The 20,479-nt window shown below is 43.9% G+C and overlaps 1 protein-coding gene across 1 annotated transcript in view; it reads right to left on the reverse strand.

The window, feature by feature from the left end:
* Positions 1-12,727: 12,727 nt before the first annotated feature.
* The window catches only part of TASOR (transcription activation suppressor), a 165,231-nt gene continuing 157,479 nt past the window's right edge, over positions 12,728-20,479 (reverse strand). Inside the window, 3 exon segments of the mRNA XM_068253699.1 lie at positions 12,728-14,949; positions 17,901-18,056; positions 18,585-18,763. Of these exon segments, the coding sequence (XP_068109800.1) occupies positions 14,504-14,949; positions 17,901-18,056; positions 18,585-18,763 (781 nt within the window). The 3' untranslated portion in view covers positions 12,728-14,503.

A 20,479-nucleotide genomic window follows, 5' to 3' on the forward strand; every position in this document is an offset into this window, starting at 1 on the left:
TACCTGGAGCTTCCTACAAGCTCCCTGTAGTCTGTCAGCACCCTTCGATGTCCGTCTGGTCCCTTTTTATTTTGCCGTTGTGAAGTCCACAATTCAGCTGGGTTATTGGACACTACAAATATGTTGGTTCCAGGCCGCATGCCTCCTCCATTGCAATCCCATAAGCGCAGTTACAGTTTGTGAAAACTGCATGTGCAGGATGCTACCGGCAACGGGAGCAGGATGGGGTGGTGCACGTGGCCAGGAGCATGCCTACGCAGTATTTTGTGACTGACTCAGCCAAGTCGGGCTTTACAGGGCTGACAACGGAGGTGACAAGGAGAGAACATAGAGGGAGTAGACTGCCTACAGGGGCTGGAAAAAGAAAAAAAAATTCTGAAGAAGTCTCAGGTGAGTAAAAAAAAAAGAAAAAACCTTTCTCCATTTGTCTCAGGTGCACTTTATGGATCCTACCCCATGTAGATAAATTTAACAGAATTATCTATTTGGATCTGTTCAGACAGCTTAAGCTTGGTAAACATATCTCATTTTAATTGACATGTTGCCACCTTCATGTAGCATGAGGACAAACACATTTTGAATACTATGAACATAAGCTCATACTACAAGGAAGTGGTAAAATTGGCAAATAAAAAAAAAACAGTGTTCCTTTAAGCCTGGTAGACATCCAAAGTAACTTTTTCTTATCCCCTTTAATAGGCAGAAGGGAGTTAGTAATAATGTTTGTTTTTCTTTTATTTTACTACTACTACTACTGTCACTTTATTAGATTTTATATATGCTGTGCTAGGAGTGGAGTTGGGTGACAGGTCTGCACAGCAACAAGATTAGACAATCTCTGCCTCTGCCCTATCCTGCTTGGATAAACAATCCATGCTATGGTGTGGGCAGGCAGATTACATACAGACTATGGAGTTCACTATTCAATGAATATCTAAATAGTGCTGTCTGCCCCCACATCTCTGGATTGTTAATGCAAGCAGGACAGGGCAGAGGGCTTGCCTTGCAGACCCATCGGTGACTCCACTCCTAGCAAAGCATATGTAAGATCTGATAAAGTGAAAGTGGTAGTAAAAGTAATGACATGATTTCGCCCCCCCTCCCCCCCCCCAACTCCCTTCTTTCTATTAAAGAGGATCAAGTGGTTACAGGCAGCACCCAACCATCTAGATGCGACGTGCTATTGGTCGTTGTCCCTCTGTCTCCAGGAACAGCAAGCAGGAACTCCAAGAGAAGAGACCCAGCACCGTCTTCAAGTGTATTATAAGCTCTTTTATTTATTTAAGGCATCAAAAAGACAAAAAGGGCAAGTCTGTGCGACGTTTCGAGAGGCGACTCCTCTCTTTCTCAAGCTGACAAGCCCTCTGAATACATAAGACACAATCAGCCTTAAATAGTCCTTGCTCCACTAGGGAGCCAATCAAAATGGTCTGGACGCCCTGTCATCAACCAATTAGGTTAAGTTCCTGCTTGCAGGCCCTCCCATCTGGTGGAGGACCTGATGGGGAACTAAATCTATTTATACACTCCAATCATTTTAAAATGGCCGCTAGAGGGCCGACCAATGGGGGTAGAGCATGTTCTGAATGGAAAAAACGTCATTCAACCGTCATGCGGAAATCCGCATTGAAAATACGAGTTGGGTCCATGTGTTTATAGATAGATGTCTTGTTGTTTATTGTTTGGTCTGGACGCCTGGAGTCTCCTTTTTGGGTTGGTTCTGTTTTCTTTTTTTCCCGATCCTTCCCGACCTGCGGCCACAATTGGTGGCCGCCGGCCGGGGGGGAGAGGAGTTTATAGCAAAACTTATTATTTGTTTTGAAAAAAATATATTTATTGACTATGTTGATTTGTTGGCTCTCCTGGACTGGCCGCCGCTGATATGTGGCCGCCAGTCCGGGCTGGCCTTCAAAGCATATATTTTTTGATTTTTTGCCTGTTTCTTTCCCGAGTGGCCGCCAGGGATGGACGCCAGTCGGGACAGAATTGGTAATTTTGTTCTCGCTAGCCCAGACTGGCCGCCGCGATTAAGACGGACGCCAGTCTGGGAGGGTGAGATGTGGTTTATATTCATTTTTTGTGACGTTCGGTGTCTGGCCGCCGCTGTGGGTGGCCGCCAGACACCTAGCGTGAGTTTTGTCATTTTTTCCTTTTTATATTTTTTTCAGATTTCTCTTATCATATATTCTATATTGTTGACACTCATTCCTATTAGGGTTAGGAGCATGTACATTTTTCAATCGGTATAGATCAATTTTATGCGTAACCGGTATAGGCGATTGGATTGAAACGTCTATGGTTTAGACGATTTTTTGCTTCCGGGTGTTTACGCGTACGTTTTTACGCATACGCATTAATTTTTAACCATATGCGGATATCCAATGCGGATTTCCGCGTGGTCATAGTATTGGAATATGGTTTTACGCGTACGTTTTTACGCATACGCATTGAACGCAACCACATGCGGATTTTCAATGCGGATTTCCGCATGACGGTTGAATGACGTTTTTTCCATTCAGAACATGCTCTACCCCCATTGGTCGACCCTCTAGCGGCCATTTTAAAATGATTGGAGTGTATAAATAGATGTAGTTCCCCATCAGGTCCTCCACCAGATGGGAGGGCCTGCAAGCAGGAACTTAACCTAATTGGTTGATGACAGGGCGTCCAGACCATTTTGATTGGCTCCCTAGTGGAGCAAGGACTATTTAAGGCTGATTGTGTCTTATGTATTCAGAGGGCTTGTCAGCTTGAGAAAGAGAGGAGTCGCCTCTCGAAACGTCGCACAGACTTGCCCTTTTTGTCTTTTTGATGCCTTAAATAAATAAAAGAGCTTATAATACACTTGAAGACGGTGCTGGGTCTCTTCTCTTGGAGTTCCTATTAAAGAGGATCAGAAAAAAAAAAGTCAAACTTTGATGGTGTTCCTTTAAGTTTTCTTCATCTCTGTTGCAAAAAGCAAATATTTTGTGTACTTTCAACACACGTGTTTCAAGCTACACAAACTTAGAACCTCTAAATAGACATGATCAATGAGATGCTATTTTCCCTGAGTTGTTGCATTTGGATACAGGTTGTATCAAATTAGAAACCTTTGAAGTTAATAATTTTTCTCCAGCCGGTTACTTCCCAGTATCAGAATTTTAAAAATTTTATGGTGCAGACATTACAGGTAGATGTGAATACTGTTAAAAATCAACTTAACGCCAAGCAAATAAACAAATCTAAAATATATGGTCGGACCACTTTTGTGCACAGGTATGCCTAAACTGATGTTGGGTACACACTGAGATTTACCGATTTACTGTCGGATCAATCTTCAACATGTCTGATTTGCTTTCCGATCAGAAAATGCTCGATCGAAAAGCAAATCGGACATGTTGGAAATAATCAATCTGACAGTAAATCGACCAGAAAATCTTGGTGTGTACCCAACATAACTGATGTGGTTTTTGATGGGTAGGGTATTCAGCAGGAAGTGCATTTCACATGCCAAATTCCAAGCAAAGAACAAATAAATGGTAGCTGCTCAGATCAGGCTAATAACTTGTACATGAGGAGCAAGAGGGTGGGCTATGCATGATAAAAACTTTAAAGAACAAGTGACACCCATGCTAACCTAGAAATAAAAACACGTAAATAGATAAATATTAATTCTACTTACATAATAGATGTATTGTGCTATCCACGTAATGATTCCTGTGAATTTTATAAAAGGAAAAGCAGAAAATCCTATTCTAGGCAGTGGCCATTTTGCCAAGCTAATGCTGATGACATATCCTCCCTGACTCTTGGTTTCCCCCCCTCCCTTCTCTTGCTCATTGTGTATTCATTAGCTGCCCTCCTCCCAGAGTCTTCAGACACTCCCACTGAGGTGTATACTAACAACTGCACAGTGATTGGATGTGTAAATAAAAAAAAGACAGAGTCACCTCAGCCTTGCTTGTGAACACAAGTAATCAGAGGGTGTTTCTGATAAGCAGCTAGACAGGAAAATAAATGGAAGAGGATGAATATATTACAGATAAAAAGAACTCCCAGCATTCAACTCTTTAGGAGCACTGGCCCTAGTGCCAAAGTTTGTGATAACTACAAACCATAACAGCAGAAACCGTTTTGCAAGTTTTAAATGCAGGCTTAGCATCTTTATCACTTAAAGTGGATCTGAGATAAACTTTCACACATTTCACAATTGTGCCCCGTACATGTACTTTACAGGGCATTCCTCAAGCCAAATTTATTTTAAGTTTTAATGCCTTTATTCCATATGAAGTAATCAAGCCACCCCCACAGCTCCTCTCCAATGCTAAGGCGTTAGAGTCCCATGTAGCAAGTTCTCATGGGAGCTCAGTTTGGGGAGGAGGCATTACCAGCTGGGAGATTCTGAACTCTTTGAGCAGCATCACTGACTGCAGACACTACTTTTCTGGTTACTCTGCATCTTCCTAGCCGCATCAGCCCAATCAGAAGCCTAAGGGGAGGTGCCCACTCATTGAACTCATGTGCTGTCATCATGTGGAGAGCTTCTGGAGTCAGGATGGGTAATAACGCAGCACACCTGCAGGGCCGGCCTTAGGTTTCACAGCGCCCTGTGCGAAACCTGATTTTTGTGCGCCCCCCCCTTCATCCTTTTTCCGCGTGCACGTGTGTGTATACACACACACACACACACACACACACACACACACACACACACACACACACACACACACACACACACCCATATGCAATTCACCTTTTCTCCTGAGATATCTCCTAGGACAGTGGGACAGTTAGCCACCTTCCCCCCATTTAGAATGATAGCACAACACTGACAATTTGCACCACGTGTTATAGGCTAGCCGCAGTGCTGCCCCCCCCCCCCCAAAAAAAAAAGCCCTCAGACTCAGTATAGGCAGGTAGCCAGGCATAGGTGCCCCTCCCAGTTTAGGATCTCATATGTAGGTGCCCTCAATATAGGTTGCCAAGCATAGATGCCTCCAGTATAGGAAGTCAGTTAAGGTCTCCATCCCCCTCATAGGTAGCCAGACGTAGATGTCTCCAGTTTAGATAGCCAGGTGTTGGTGCCCTCAGTAAAAGGTAGCCAGCTATAGGTGCCCCCAGTATAGGAAATCAGGTATAGGCGCCCCCTTGGAAGTCGGCACCCTGAGTGACCGCTCTGGTCGCTCAGGTCAAAGGCCGGCTATGCACACCTGCTACCAGAGTTGGATTTCTGTGCAGGGTACTTCACTGTCACTTCAAAGGGGCAGTGGAGAGCAACACATGCTGAATTGCCCATCACAAAAAAGCCCTGTCCACTCGTGCACAGCTGCCTGCAGAGTAATAAGTGCCTGAATGCTCCATATCAACTGGAGCTCAGTTGGGTAACTTGCTGCCTGGCCGGGCTCTCTCTCCCCCCCTGCCGTTATCTGACACTCAGGCACTTGGCCTGGCAGAGGAGAGAGGAATGTGCTGTATATCTACAGCAGCCCCGCCCCCATTTACAGACACAAGCATGAGGCAGCCAGGACAGAAAGCTGCTAGTGTTTCTGCAGAAGAGTGCAGGGAGTGTGCAAGAAATTGAACACTGACACTGCACAGTAGTATGTTAAGGTACACAATGGCTAATGCTGTATTGTTTTTCTAAATTAAAGGGATACTGTAGGGGGGTCGGGGGAAAATGAGCTGAACTTACCCGGGGCTTCTAATGGTCCCCCGCAGACATCCTGTGCCCGCGCAGCCGCTCACCGATGCTCCGGCCCCGCCTCCGGTTCACTTCTGGAATTTCTGACTTTAAAGTCTGAAAACCACTGCGCCTGCGTTGCCGTGTCCTCGATCCCGCTGATGTCATCAAGAGCGCACAGCGCAGGCCCAGTATGTTCTGTGTCTGCGCAGTATACTCCTGGTGACATCAGCGGGAGCGAGGACACGGGCGTGCAGGCGCAGTGGTTTTCTGACTTTAAAGTCAGAAATTCCAGAAGTGAACCGGAGGCGGGGCCGGAGCATTGGTGAGTGGCTGCGCCAACACAGGATGTCTGCGGGGGACCATTAGAAGCCCCAGGTAAGTTCAGCTCATTTTCCCCCGACCCCCCTACAGTATCCCTTTAAGTCGGAGAACTCTGTGATATGTCCTGCAATCCTCTGCAGTGCTGCTGGCCACCATTTTATCATACATTTTTCTGCTTTCTAGAAACTGTGCTGTGTGCCCTCATCCTTTCTCTTTCCCCAGCTGTCTTTTTGCTTCTCTGCTGTCTCCCACTGAGCATGCACAAGATTTCAGAGGCAAGGGGGCAGAGAGTGGCGTGGAGTTTACACAGGCTGAGGAGTGGAGATGCAAAGTAGCTTTACCTGTGTGTAATGGTGACAAGCAGAACATGGCTGCCCGCATTGTATCACAGAAAGAAATGATCATTTACGTTTTTCATCTCGGATCCACTTTAATACACTCAGACCAGTTGCTGTTGAAATTAGATTTTTATGGTGACAATACTGCTTTAAGCTCCTTGCCAGTTATCCCGAACTCAGTTCGGGGTAACCTGCGCAGGAGGATTGCTCAGGCCCCGCTGGGCCGATTTGCATAATTTTTTTTTGTTACAAGCAGCTAGCACTTTGCTAGCTGCTTGTAACTCCCGATCGCCGCCGCTCGCCGCGCCGAGTCGCTCCCCCCCGCCCCAGACTCCTGCGCTGCCTGGCCAATCAGTGCCAGGCAGCGTTGAGGGGCGGATCGGGATTCCCTATGACATCCCGACATCCATGACGTCGGTGACGTCATCCCGCCCGGTCGCCATGGCGACTGGGGAAGCCCTGCAGGAAATCCCGTTCTGAACGGGATTTCCTGCTTACGCTAATCACCGAAGGCGATCGGAGTGGGTGGGGGGATGCCGCCGCTCAGCGGCTATCATGTAGCGAGCCCTAGGCTCGCTACATGATTTAAAAAAATAAAAAACCCTCCTGCGCTGCCTCCTTGCCGGGGAATTGAACCGGCAAGGAGGAGGAACTGAACCATAAAAGTCACTAAATTGGGCCTCCTTATCCCTTTGAAATGAATGATTAGCCACAAAACACTTGTGAAGGGCAATATAAAAGTAGATATATTTGAGCAATACAACTATGAATAAAAGAGAATGGCAGGCTCCATCTTGCAACTCTCTCCCTCCATCTTGCAGCTCTCACTCCATGGGAGGTGCAGAGTCTGATTCTGTGGGCGGTGTCACAGTTGGAGTTAGACATGCCCATTCACGCCCACAGAATGAGATTTGCAGCCCAGTGTCATGAGGTCATCAGCAGTCGCCCTGTTACAGGAAAGTGACAGCTGTGGCTTCTGCTGCTGCTCTGCACTATACTGGCCCATGCCTTGATAAAGTATTATTATTTTTTCTCTAACTATGCCTCCTGCAGTGTGAGATCGGCTGCTTGTCATCCTGTAGAGAGATTATATATATATATATATATATATATATATATATATATATATATATATATCGCACTTATATACTTCACTCTTTATAAATCTGACCAAATGTCCACTAAAAAAAAAAAAAAAAAAAGACAGGCACGCATATGCTTCACTGATATTACTTCACTCTTGCTAACTTTAGGAAAATTTTTTTTTTTTTTTTGCCAAAAAACAACCCTTTCAGATACACAATCGTCTCCTCTCGTTATCAATTCACATACGTACACCCTAAGAGAGGTTTGGCACTTTACAGTGTAAAAAAGACTGAACAGGTTTTTCCCAAAAATAAATATATATGCTTCACTCTTTATAAAACCGACCAAATGTCCACTAAAAAAAATATGACAGGCACGCATATGCTTCACTGTTATTTCACTCTTAATTTCAGGAAAAACTATTTTTTTGGGGGGCCAAAAAGCAACCCACAATCTCCCCCTCTCACTATTAGTTCACATACACACTAATAGAGGTTTGGTGCTTCACAGTGTAAAAAGGACTGTTATATTTTTTTATTGGATATTTGTTTAGTTTAATAGAGTGAAGCATATGAATGTAGTCATGTTTTTTCTGGGGAAAAACTTGTTCAGTCCTTTTTACACTGAATCGCTTCACTGATATTACTTTACTCTGGCAAAAAAATGTTTTTACTGAAATTAGCAAAATAGCAACCCTTTTAGATACACAATGGGCTTGATTCACAAAGCCGTGCTAACTGTTCAGCATGGGCGTGCTAAACAGTTAGCACGTTAAGTACCGCTTGCGAACTTTTGCGCGCGCAAAGTGCCGCGATCGCAGACAAAAGTCCGCGTTATCGCGCGCAAATGGCGCAGCACTTTACGTGCTAGCTGTTTAGCACGCCCGTGCTAAACAGTTAGCACAGCTTTGTGAATCAAGCCCAATGTCCCCCTCTCGTTATCAGTTCACATACACACTAAGAGAGGTTTGGTGCTTCAGTGTAAGGAGGACTGTTATATGTTTTTAGTGGACATTTGTTTAGTTTTATATAGAGTGAAGCATTAACAGTGAAGCATATAAATGTATTCATTTTTTTTCCAGGGAAAAACTTGTTCAGTCCTATTTACACTGTGAAGCACTATAAGCGCTTTTATGAGCACTTTTTAGCCATCAGAACTTTCTGAAAGCTTTTAAAAAGAGCTCCCATTGACTTACATTAAAATCGCGATCGCAGTAAAATCGCTCAGAAAAGCGCTTATAGTGTGTCTGAGCCCTTATGCAGAGAAGGGGAGAAATGGTGAGGAGAGAAAATCTGAAAGAGAAGGAAAAAGATAGTTAAGTGACAAGACAATATGCTCTGTACAGCACTGCGAAAGATGGCGCTATATAAATCCTATATAATAATAGGCAACTGTCCCTACGTACAGCAGGGACAGTTGTCTCTGTGTAGCTGGGTCCGTGTGTTTTGCTACTGCGCATGTGCGCAGCACGGACCCAGCCCCTCACACACAGGAGGACGGGGCAAAGGAGCCGAGCGGGCGGCGTGTGAGCGGATGTGCGGCGGGTGAGCGGGCGACAGACGCGGGTGGCTGGGTAAGCGGGCGGCGGACGGGCGCGGTGAAAAGCAGACCTAGAGCCCGTTTTTAAACCAAGAGTACTTCTGAACGGTTTTCAAATCTACAATGATTTGAAAAGCGCTTGGCTAATGTTACCCCTATGACTGCGTTCTCACCGTAGCGTAGTGATTTTTTTAAAAAACGCAAACACACTGCATGTAGCATTTTTTGGAGCGATTCATTCAAAAATCGCTCTAAAAATTGCGCTCACAAATTGCTAGCGATTGCTATTGTGATTTTGGCGTGCTCTAGTCCAGAAAGAAGAGGTATAGGGAGAAATTGAGAATAGCCGGAGATGGAGCAGAGATCTTATCTGTATTGCAGACCCACATCACACAGAGGCTACTTGCCTGTAATGTGACTCCCTGCCAGTCACTCACACAAGTCAGAAAGCAGTCGTCCTGGAGTCTAGGGACTGGCAAAAACATTTCAATTTGTTTAACACCTTATCCAAACATGCAGTCATAACAATGGAGAGACCAGACAGATTTTTGCCCATGGACCCTCCATGCACAGCTCTGCATCATGCTGCCCTCTAATTGCACTTTTTATCAGCTAGCCCAGTGTTTCCCATTGCCTTACAACAAAGTTAAGTTTCTACAGTCCCTCAGCTGGCTGTCAGGATTCTCTTTTCACAGTGCCTCCTGATGACTCACTGTGTCAACAAACAAAGCTGCAGGGGATTTGCATAAGCAGAAGGTCTCCCATTGATCGCTGGGAGCCTTGCCTCAGCAGAGTAGGGTCACAGAGGGTGTGGCTTATCAATATAATTGTATATTATAGTTTATTCACATTTTTGTACATATATTGTACTGTGTTTGCCTACAATTTTTAACATAGATTGCAATGCTCTGTTTTTATATTCTGAGTTCAGTTCCTCTTTAACCTTTTCGGGACCGGCCACCTTCCCTACCCCCCCCCCCTTAAGGACCAGGCATTTTGAGCGGGAAGGGAGTGCGCGCATTTGGGGGGGGGGGGGGGGGTCAGGCGGCCGGATCCCGTCTGTGGCTGCCTGGATTTGTGTCCCCCCATGGTGGCCTGGGCCCCCCCTTCTGCCAGCAGCCTTCACTTACCTTCCAGGCTCCAGCGATGAGCCGCACGGGACCCTCTTCTCCGGCCGGCATCTCCATTCTGTCTGACGATCAGTTCCGGGTCGTGGCTTGATGACGTCATCAAGCCGGGACCCGGCGCTGACGTCAGACGGAGCGGAGATGCCGGCCAGAGCGGAAGGGGGTGCCGATCGTCGCGGGAACGGCAGGGAGGTGAGTGGATCCTCTTTTCCCCCCTGCCGCCGCAGTTGTCAAACTGATCACTGCGATCCGACGGCGATCATAGTGATCACGTGATCAGCAGCCATACGCGATGGCTGCTGATCACTCGGGGGAGATGTCGGCTGTCATATGACAGCTTAATCTCCCCCTCCGGGTGCACACGATCGCGTCGGGAGCGGATTCTACGCCGCATCAGGCTAGAACAGCCACAAGTGCAGCGTAGAATCTAATGCACGTGGTCCTGAAAAGGTTAAAGGACGCTGATGTATGTTATTATTCTTGCAATATGTAATTTTTCCTGCAGTGATCTGTATATTGTCATGTTTATTTTAGCTTTCTGGAGTCAGGTGGAGTTTCTATTGTTCTACTGTCTGCTAGCAGACTTGCCCTTATCCGCTCCTGTTTACCAATAGACAATGGTCTGACTGCTGGCTCCTGAAGGAGGGGATTGTCTGTATTTATTGAATGGTCTGGGAGCAAAGGAGTCTCCAGGTAGCTAGGATCCTGTATCTGCATATAAGGTCAGGTAGTTGGGGCTTGTGGAGGGAGTCTGTGAAGGAGACAGCAAGCTGTGGTGCCGTTTCTCCAACCTCCTGGATCCGACAGTTACAGGAGTGAAAAATTCCAATTGCTTGTATATGGAATACTGGACTAATTGACTCGACTTTACCTTTAAACTTCTTGGACTGTTTGGAGTGCTCTGTCTGTGGATACTACATATGCTGGTAGTTATGCTTATGCTGCTGTTAAGTTTTTTGTTTTACTGGAATATCAAGGTTGCAGAAATCCAAGAAGTTTTGGTGGAATAATTCTACAGCTGAATCCTTTCCATAATAGCCTTTGCCAGTGTCCTATGTTATATATCATCACAGACACCCAAAGTAATATAGGCTTTTTCCAGCCTCCTACATGTCATGTGTCCCCTCACTGCAGCTCTGGTCACTTGGAGCGTACTGCACCTGCGCAGTACTCTCCTGATGACATGGGTGTGTCCGCACAGAAGATGTCTACCCATCCAGGGTCGGCGATCTTCAGAGGCTGCCAGTGGGAGACAAAGGAAGATCGGAGCTGCAGTAAGTGACAGGCAACTTGTAGGGGCTGGAAGAAGCCCCAGGTAAGTTAAAAAAAAAAAGTTTCTCACCTCGGGAGTCCTTAAAAAGAAACCTCTGCTCAGACATGAAACTAGCAGATGAACACAAGAGCTCAGTCTTCAAGATTATTTGGTGTAGAATAGCCACAGGCATGTGTGGTAAGTCAGCTGCAACAAGGCAAATTCCATTGAGGGTACCCTTGTGCCAACAGGGGATGCACCTGCCTCGTAACAGTGTTTGTCTCATGCATAGGCCAGCCTCCTGTTCCTCGTGTGCTAGTTATTAGCTTGATCAGAGCAGCTACCACTTGTGTTCCAAACAAGTCAGAATTATTAGCATCTTATTGACTATCAAGCAGGGCACTTGAGTCTATAGGGAAAAATGTCTGTTTTCTGCAGACAAATATGCATCCTTGGTGGCAGCCAGCTAAAACCAGCTGTCATCAGTAGGAAATCACGCACATTGTGCAACAGTGCCAGCTTTTTTTTCCCGGTGTGGGAAATCACACATTGCCCCCAGTGCACTGTTATTGTGCATTGGGAAGCATTGTGGAAAACGCACACAATTTTAAGCAATTGTGACCTGTTAAGCATCTGTGTGCCACTTGGCTGCAACTACTGGCTGGCTGAAATCAGGTAGGACTATTAGGGAGCGCGAAAAGAATGTTGTAGCACAGTTCCAGCCCATAAAACTGGAATTTTGTCACATTATTCATATTCACCTATCTATACTGGTATCATAATTTGCTTTGTTCAGCATTAGATTTAGTTGAGCCCTCAGTACCTGTGCTCCTGACAAGTGCCAACAGTTTTCCACTTTGTGAATAGAGAGTTAGAAATGGCCGATAATCAGTTGCTGTTTATAAGAGCTGTGATAAAGTGTAAAAGGTGCCTTAGCCCCCTTTTGCACTTAAGTTTTCTTTGTTATAACAGAGAGCAAATGATTATTTTCAAAGTAATGCATACGTTTTCCTATGGCACAGTTCCCATTATACATGTGTGTTTTAACTGAAATATTCTTCACAATGCACTGCTATGGAAAAATGCATACAAACGCATTAAGTGTAAAAGGGCCCTAAGGAAAGAGCATTGCAAAGTGGGTGGCATATTACTTAACTTACTATTTTAGAGTCCTATATTGTGCCATACAGCGAATGAGTAGATACAGTCCTCCATTTGCTATCTGCAACTAGAGTAAGATTATTTAGCCACTATATTTTGCAGTGTATGGTTTGAAACTTTCCATAGAAGCCACAATGTACTGAATAATGTCAGAGTGCGCAGTCATTTATAATAGTGCAGTGACAACAAAAAACTTATATCATGTATATATTTCTCACAAAAGAGTAAAACACCTGGAAATGTTTAAATAAGCAGCATTTTAATTGAGTGGATGATGTGCTACAAAGATTAACTTACAGGTTGCAAGTAAAGATGAACTCCAGGCAAGTTGAAAATAAATAAAATGTTCACCAACAGAATATTTAACGCAGTCAATGCACTACAGTGGAATCTATTTATATAGTAAACTCCAAGGGCCCGGGCAAAGTGATTTACGGTATCAGAAATGATCATACTCAAGATACTGTACTACAGTATATTTTGTGCTTAATTCAGTCAATAATTGGGAGCAGTTTTTTTTCTTTTCAGAAACTTCAGCAAGGGAGCACAGACAATTTAGCTATATATAAACACAAAGTGCTCTATATGCAGTTATTTGCATGCAATAATCACAACAGCATGCACTGAAATCCTACAGTAGATCTCACCAGTTAATGCTGGTACAGTACTTATATAGTGTGTTCCTCTGTCCACATGTCTGTGCAGCCTGGATGATGCTGTATGGTTGCAGGCAGCCATGCACAAACAAGTCACAGATTATAGGCAATTCCTTCAGTGATCAGTTTACACAGGAAGCATAGGTTTCACCGGCTGCTGCTTTTTGAGGTAATCCAGACTAGTTTGCAGATAGTATGCAGGCTACAATTTACTGGCCACGGCTCATGGGTCTGACTGGTATGCGTGCATCCACTCCATTATATCCAGGTATAGAATATCGCAGGGGCCCAAAAACAGGTTTACTATAACAGAACTTCTATTATATCCAGGTTTTACTATACCATATGTTACTCCCATATACTTATGGTGCTTGGCCAGGACATTTAGTTTACCATAACCAAATGTTTACTGAATCAGAGTTTACTTTATAAACAGCCACTGAAAGTCCCTTATTCAGTCTTTTGCCCACATGTAACAAATGCTGGCATTTCAAGATTCACAGCACTGCATTTTGAGGTCAGGCTTGTGGTGAGCTTGATCACTGGGAGAAGAAAAAACAAAACAAAATACAATTAAGTACCTTATCTCTTAGTAGAGAGAGTCAATGAGGTGCAAATTTTTGTCATTTAATGCAGGATTATGCAAAATTATGCAGCTTGAAAATTGTATTTGCATAATCACACATCAACTCAAAATTATTTGCATCTCATTGACCAACCCAGTTAGCTGCTGATCAGCATTATTTTATCAGCAAGCTGGAGGGACTTTGCCCAGCTGAGCTGCACAATGCTTGTGTGTTGCTGGAATAGCTAAAGACCGACACTCACTTAAATGGTCTTTTTGCAGATTAGATATCACATACATTTTTATATGTATAAAAAAAATATATTTCTATATCATGTGCATTTAAACAGTCTGCCTGGAGTTCAACTTTCACCTTTTCTCTGATATAGAAAAATCTTTCATGCTTTACAGTCATTTTCTTAATAAACTATACTGGCAAGCTAAATCTCCTTTATCTGCATCAGGAAAAAAATAAGTTTTAAGTAGAAACCACTGAGGTAAGTAAAAAAAAATTCCATAAAAATGAATAAAACATATGGTTTCAGTCAGTCAAATACTGTTCAAAACAAAGTATAAAAAGGAGTTACTAAGTGTGAAACTTTCCTAGAGTGGCAAAATACATGGTCTACCAGTTCATTCTGCATCATAAATACAAAAAAGGCAGAAGTCTTCACATATAATAAAATTTGTATTTTACTTTTTTTTATAACAAAACAAAATTTTTACAAAATGTCATTTATGTATAAATATTTCAATTACATCACGTAAGTGAAAGGAAAAACTATATTACATCTCACTTCTGATCCCATTTAGAGTGTGAAAATGTCTCTTGTTCCGCTGACTGGTTGTATGAACCTGTGAAAAAGTTTTCACCTGATGTTTGGTTATGGTATAACATTGATCCTAGAAAAGTCTGATGAGTCAAGAGGTTGAAAGGAGCAATGGCCAATGGTCTGCTATCGTAGTCCCCATAATTGTTGGAAGCTGTGTTGCTATCCCCACCTGTGGTGGAACCAGCCGTCGACACTGGGGTTATAGGCTGCATGAATTCAGGGTCAACAATGGGTGTCCTTTTTAACGCTTCATTCTGAGAATCCTCAGCAGATTCTAAGTGGCTCATAGCATCATCGACGTGAGGTTCTGGTTTCAGGTTGGTTGTGCAGACTTCTATCGGGGGCATCTCATCCTCTGAATCTAGAGACATATCTTCTTCCTCCTTGACATCAGCTTCGGTGAGAGCTGTATGGCAAAGAGAATCCAGGTTTAACTTAATTAGAATACCCACTCTGGCAGCCTCTTATACTCAGCATGCATTGGAAAATTCTTCTATCAAGTGGTGCGGTCATTGTCCTTTGGCGTAGAAGTTGGGATTTGAAAAAAACAAAAACAAAAAAAAAAAAAAAAACGAAAAGAAAAAGTTAGTTTATTGTGAAATCCCAGCTCAGAGACCAAAGGTGAAATGCCAGAATCTGCCAACTGCAGAGGTCAAAGAAGCCAAGCTGAGAGAAGGAGTTTGCTCCCACACAAAAAACAAAAAAAAAAACCCAGCAAAGCACATACAGAGTACAAAAGCAAAGCACCTACAGGTATTTCCAAAAGCATTAACTTTTTCTGTTAATGTTAAAAAGATGAGCCTGCAGTGTAAAGATGTAGGAGGGAATTCCAATAGCAAGTAAACATGTTAGTATACTTATTTTCTTACGCACATTTAAAGTTAGTAGCATTAACTACCCAGATTGAATAAACAAATGCAAGAGGAGATATTATTTATATATATATATATATATATATATATATATATATATATATATATATATATATATATATATATATATATATATACACACTGTATTTCTCACAACATAAAACTAAAAATCAGGTGAAAGAGGTATTTGCCGTGGCAATAAAGCAAATCCACCACAATGAAGAGTGTCTGTCATTACATCAGACAGAAACCAGGGTGCCTATGTGGCTGGTGGCAGAGTGATCCACACTGAATGGCTAATAGCTGGTATGCTTGTAGAATGTGGGTGATTGGGAAAGAGCTATATGGAGGGTCGGTGACGGAGTGGAGGAGGTGACCTGGCGGCATGGGGAGGGGCCAGTTTGCGTGTTGTAGCACCATCCCCCTGTGTGCAAGCGTAATTTCATTATTACCCAGCGCATGCTGCTATAGGTTCAAAGTGTTTGTCCAAAAATTAGGAAGAGGCCATGCCGGACAAGATCCGGCAGCAGCACCCCTACGATTGGGCGAAACTCAGTGGAGCGGAGATCGGTGTGTCAGACATAGTCACTCTATACTTGAGTCATAGGGGTTGCCTTGTACTAGTGAGACCTAAATTTCTCAGATTATAGACAAGGGTCCCAATATCAGAGTATCAGTACATGTCTCCCTAAGGGTGCCAGTCTCTCTCCCCCTCTTCTTGTGTGAATCTAAGGCTACCAGAGCAGCTTAGGTATGCTAGTTTATGCTGCAGCCCCTCTGCTAGCCTTAGATCCACACAGGTAGAGAGGTTGGCGCCCTTAGGGAGACACATACTGGGCGGGGGTGTTAATGGGCAGATTTTGGGGGCCATATGAGTTAAAGAGAACCAGAGATGAAGCACCCTCTTGTATTTTACCTTATAAATCAGTGGGAACATGACAGTAAACACCTAATCTGCTCTTTGTTTCATTGTTCTCTGTTTAATCTGATTTATCACCTCTGATAAGAATCTCCGACTGAGCACTCAGTCTAGCTTTGCTACAGAAAGATTATAGCTGAGTCTGTGTTCTCTGGTGTCTTTTCAAGCCCAAGCCTGCCCCCTTGTGGCTCTGCTATAATGACTCAGCTATAATTATTCCCTGCAAAGCCATACTGAATGCTCAGTCCGGGATTCTTATCACAGCTGATAACAGACACTTTTAGCAGTGAGGATGAAACAGAGAGCATGGTTAAGGTAGCCATACACTGGTCGATTTGCCATCAGATTCGACCAACAGATCCCTCTCTGATCGAATCTGATAAGAGAGGGATCGTATGGCTTCCTTTACTGCAAACAGATTGTGAACGGTTTCAGGCTGAAATAGATTCACAATCTGTGGCGGTGGTGCTGCCGCCGCGCCCCCCCCCCCCCCGCATACATTACCTGCTCCGCCGGCGCAACTCCCCAGGTCTCCGCTGTCTTCTTCTCCGTTCTGCAGCAAGAAAAGTGATCCCTCAGCTCTACCGCAAAGTAATAGATATACCAGGGAGTCAACCAGTCCACACCTGGATCCCTCTTAGGTGTGTAACATTCACAGCAGCAAAGACAAAAATGACTGGGTCTCCACCTGGATTTGTGCAAAAATGCTGGTTTATTGTACCATAGTAATAGAAAAAACACACGACGTTTCGGCCAGTGGCCTTTATCAAGTGTTACACACACTGAGTGAAAACTCACATATAAATCACAAATTGTGTCTTACAACACACCCCACCACCTTCTTCTCCGTTCTGGTCTCCAGGTCCGGCAGGCTTCACTTCTTGTCTCGGGGAAGTTTAAAACAGTAGAGCGCCCTCTACTGTTTAAACTTCCTGCTGGGACAGGAAGAAGTGAAGCCTGTCGGACCCGGAGACTAGTGCGGAGAAGAAGACAGCGGAGACCTGGGGAGTCGCGCCGGCGGAGCAGGTAATGTATTCCAGCTGTATTGCTTCGGTCGTCGAGCATTCGAACGCCGATAGCAACGCGCTATCTACCCGCGACCGATCGACGGTAATTTCCCGCAAGGAGCAATCGACGGGACCGATCTATTTCAGGACAAAATAGATTGAAATTTAGCATTGTTAATGATTTGACAGCAGATTCGATCCCAGTGATCGAATCTGCTGTCGATCGGCAGGGAATCGGCCTAGTGTATGGCCAGCTTCAGTGTTTTCTCTAATGTTCTTACTGATATATATGGTAAAATACCCAAGGGTGCTTCCTCTCTGGTTCCCTTTAATGGCTTCAACTGGGGATCGGGAGAGATTGATGGGTGCAGTACTTTATGCAGTGCTGCTGTTAACCCCTCCTGGTCCCCAATTGCAGCCATTAACTTTCCAGAGTCATCAAAAAGAATTTAACCTTACCAAATCTATGTAGTAGAAGAGTAGACTGAGTGAATATATTTTGGATGGATACTTTAAGTAGTTTTACAGAACGTACAGGGTAATTCATATGTTAAAGTACCTGGTTTGTTTTCTTGATTTACCAGCTGTGATAAGCAATTCTCTTCATTACTGTTATGGTGCCCAACAAGATTTGTAAAATTCTGCATGAACTCTTCCATTCGTGTCACCACAATTCCATTCTCAGCATGGCTAGAAAACAGCGATTCATTCTTTTCTGCAAGAGAATTGTCATGGTGAGGCATATAAACCGAGAATGCTCACTCAGTTAGGCCCAGTGCACACCAAAACCGCTAGCAGATCCGCAATACGCTAGCGGTTTTGGGAGCTGATTTCAGAGCGATTCTAGGTATGTTTAGAGAGGTTTTCTAAACATACCTAGCGGTTTTGTGTGCGTTTTTGTGTAGCAGATTACACATATTGTTACAGTAAAAGCTGTTACTGAACAGCTACTGTAACAAAAATGCCTGGCAAACCGCTCTGAACTAGCGTTTTTCAGAGCGGTTTGCGTTTTTCCTATACTTTACATTGAGGACGAAACGCTTCCGAAAACCGCAAACGCGCAGCAGGAGGCGCGTTTGCGGCTTGGCAAAAACCGCAAACCGCCGGTGTGCACCATCCCATTGCAATACATTAGACAAGCGTTTTTAGAGGCGGATGCGGCCGGCGGATCGCTCCAAAAACCGCTCGGTGTGCACTGGGCCTTACTGCTAATACTGATAGAGGATTGCAGTGGATAAGGTACCTGTCAGGAATATTAAGTGCCGTTGCTGTATGTTTTCAACCTGCCGCTTGATCAGACAGTCCAGTTCTGGAGCTTGTCTGTTCTGAGAATCACAATTATGATAAGCGAGGATCTCCACTAAATGCTTCTTTTGATAAGTGTTTATGAGTGTCAACATGTTCAAAGCCGTTTTGTTCATCCTAATAAAGAGGAAGAAAAAAAAAAAGAAAAAAATTAACGAGTACATATGAAAGAAGCACATTTTTTTTTTACAGAAATGAACCGCTACTATTAGTACAGTAAGTAATTTTTTCAACCAAATTTTATTAAATAGCTAGAAAGATTTGCTAAACATTACCTGAAATGCATACACTGTTTTAGTACTCATGAAGAGCAAGTCAGAAAGTGTAAAAAAGTGAAATGTAACAAAAACCCCCCAAAAACCAAAACATTGTTACATAAAACACGGTTGGTTTGAGATGAGGGGTAAGGTGGTGGTTGTAAGATAGGAAGACGAAACACCTGACAGTCATGATGATCTTATCGGAAATGCAACAAATCCAAGCAGACCAGACTCTCCTGAAGGGGCTTGTGGCAGCTGGAGAACAAAAGCTGCTGGCCCTTGATTGGCCGAATTGATTGAAGGGGGGCTTTGGATTGGATTCGCTTTGTAGGCAGTGGTTGGGTGCTGCTGTTCACACACGAGATTATCGGCAGAGGCGGTCGTTATTAGCGGACAACAAACAGATTTTCAATTGTTTTTTAGCATAAAATCTATTGAAAATCTGTGCGCAATTCCTGAAGGCGGAAATAAATGCTCACATCTGGCTATCTATACCTGAAGGGATAAAGGTGCACATTTGGCTATCTATACAAGGACTTATATAAAGCGGCACACCTGGCTATATGGAGGGTTTAATGGGGGGGGGGCCGTCTGGCTATCTATACAGGGGCTAATAAAGGGGCACATCAGGCCATCTATATGAGGAAAGCGTTAGCAGAACGCTCCCAGCGACTCCTGGGAAATTCAGAGGCCCCTAGCGGAGGATCGAGAGAGTCCAAGAGGACGGCGAGGGAGCTGAAGGTGTGTGTGTGTGTGTGTGTGTGTGTGTGTGTGTGTGTGTGTGTGTGTGTGTGTGTGTGTGTGTGTGTGTGTGTGTGTGTGTGTGTGTGTGTGTGTGTGTGTGTGTGTGTGTGTGTGTGTGTATATATATATATACACACACACACATATATATATATACACACACACATACAGTGGTGTGAAAAACTATTTGCCCCCTTCCTGATTTCTTATTCTTTTGCATGTTTGTCACACTTAAATGTTTCTGCTCATCAAAAACCGTTAACTATTAGTCAAAGATAACATAATTGAACACAAAATGCAGTTTTAAATGATAATTTTTATTATTTAGTGAGAAAAAAAACTCAAAATCTACATGGCCCTGTGTGAAAAAGTGATTGCCCCCCTTGTTAAAAAATAACTTAACTGTGGTTTATCACACCTGAGTTCAATTTCTGTAGTCACCCCCAGGCCTGATTACTGCCACACCTGTTTCAATCAAGAAATCACTTAAATAGGAGCTATCTGACACAGAGAAGTAGACCAAAAGCACCTCAAAAGCTAGACATCATGCCAAGATCCAAAGAAATTCAGGAACAAATGAGAACAAAAGTACTGTAATTGAGATCTATCAGTCTGGTAAAGGTTATAAAGCCATTTCTACAGCTTTGGGACTCCAGCGAACCACAGTGAGAGCCATTATCCACAAATGGCAAAAACATGGAACAGTGATGAAACTTCCCAGGAGTGGCCGGCCGACCAAAATTACCCCAAGAGCGCAGAGAAAACTCATCCGAGAGGCCACAAAAGACCCCAGGACAACATCTAAAGAACTGCAGGCCTCACTTGCCTC

This window comes from Hyperolius riggenbachi, chromosome 9 (assembly GCF_040937935.1).
Source record: "Hyperolius riggenbachi isolate aHypRig1 chromosome 9, aHypRig1.pri, whole genome shotgun sequence".
In the NCBI taxonomy this organism is placed as follows: domain Eukaryota; kingdom Metazoa; phylum Chordata; class Amphibia; order Anura; family Hyperoliidae; genus Hyperolius; species Hyperolius riggenbachi.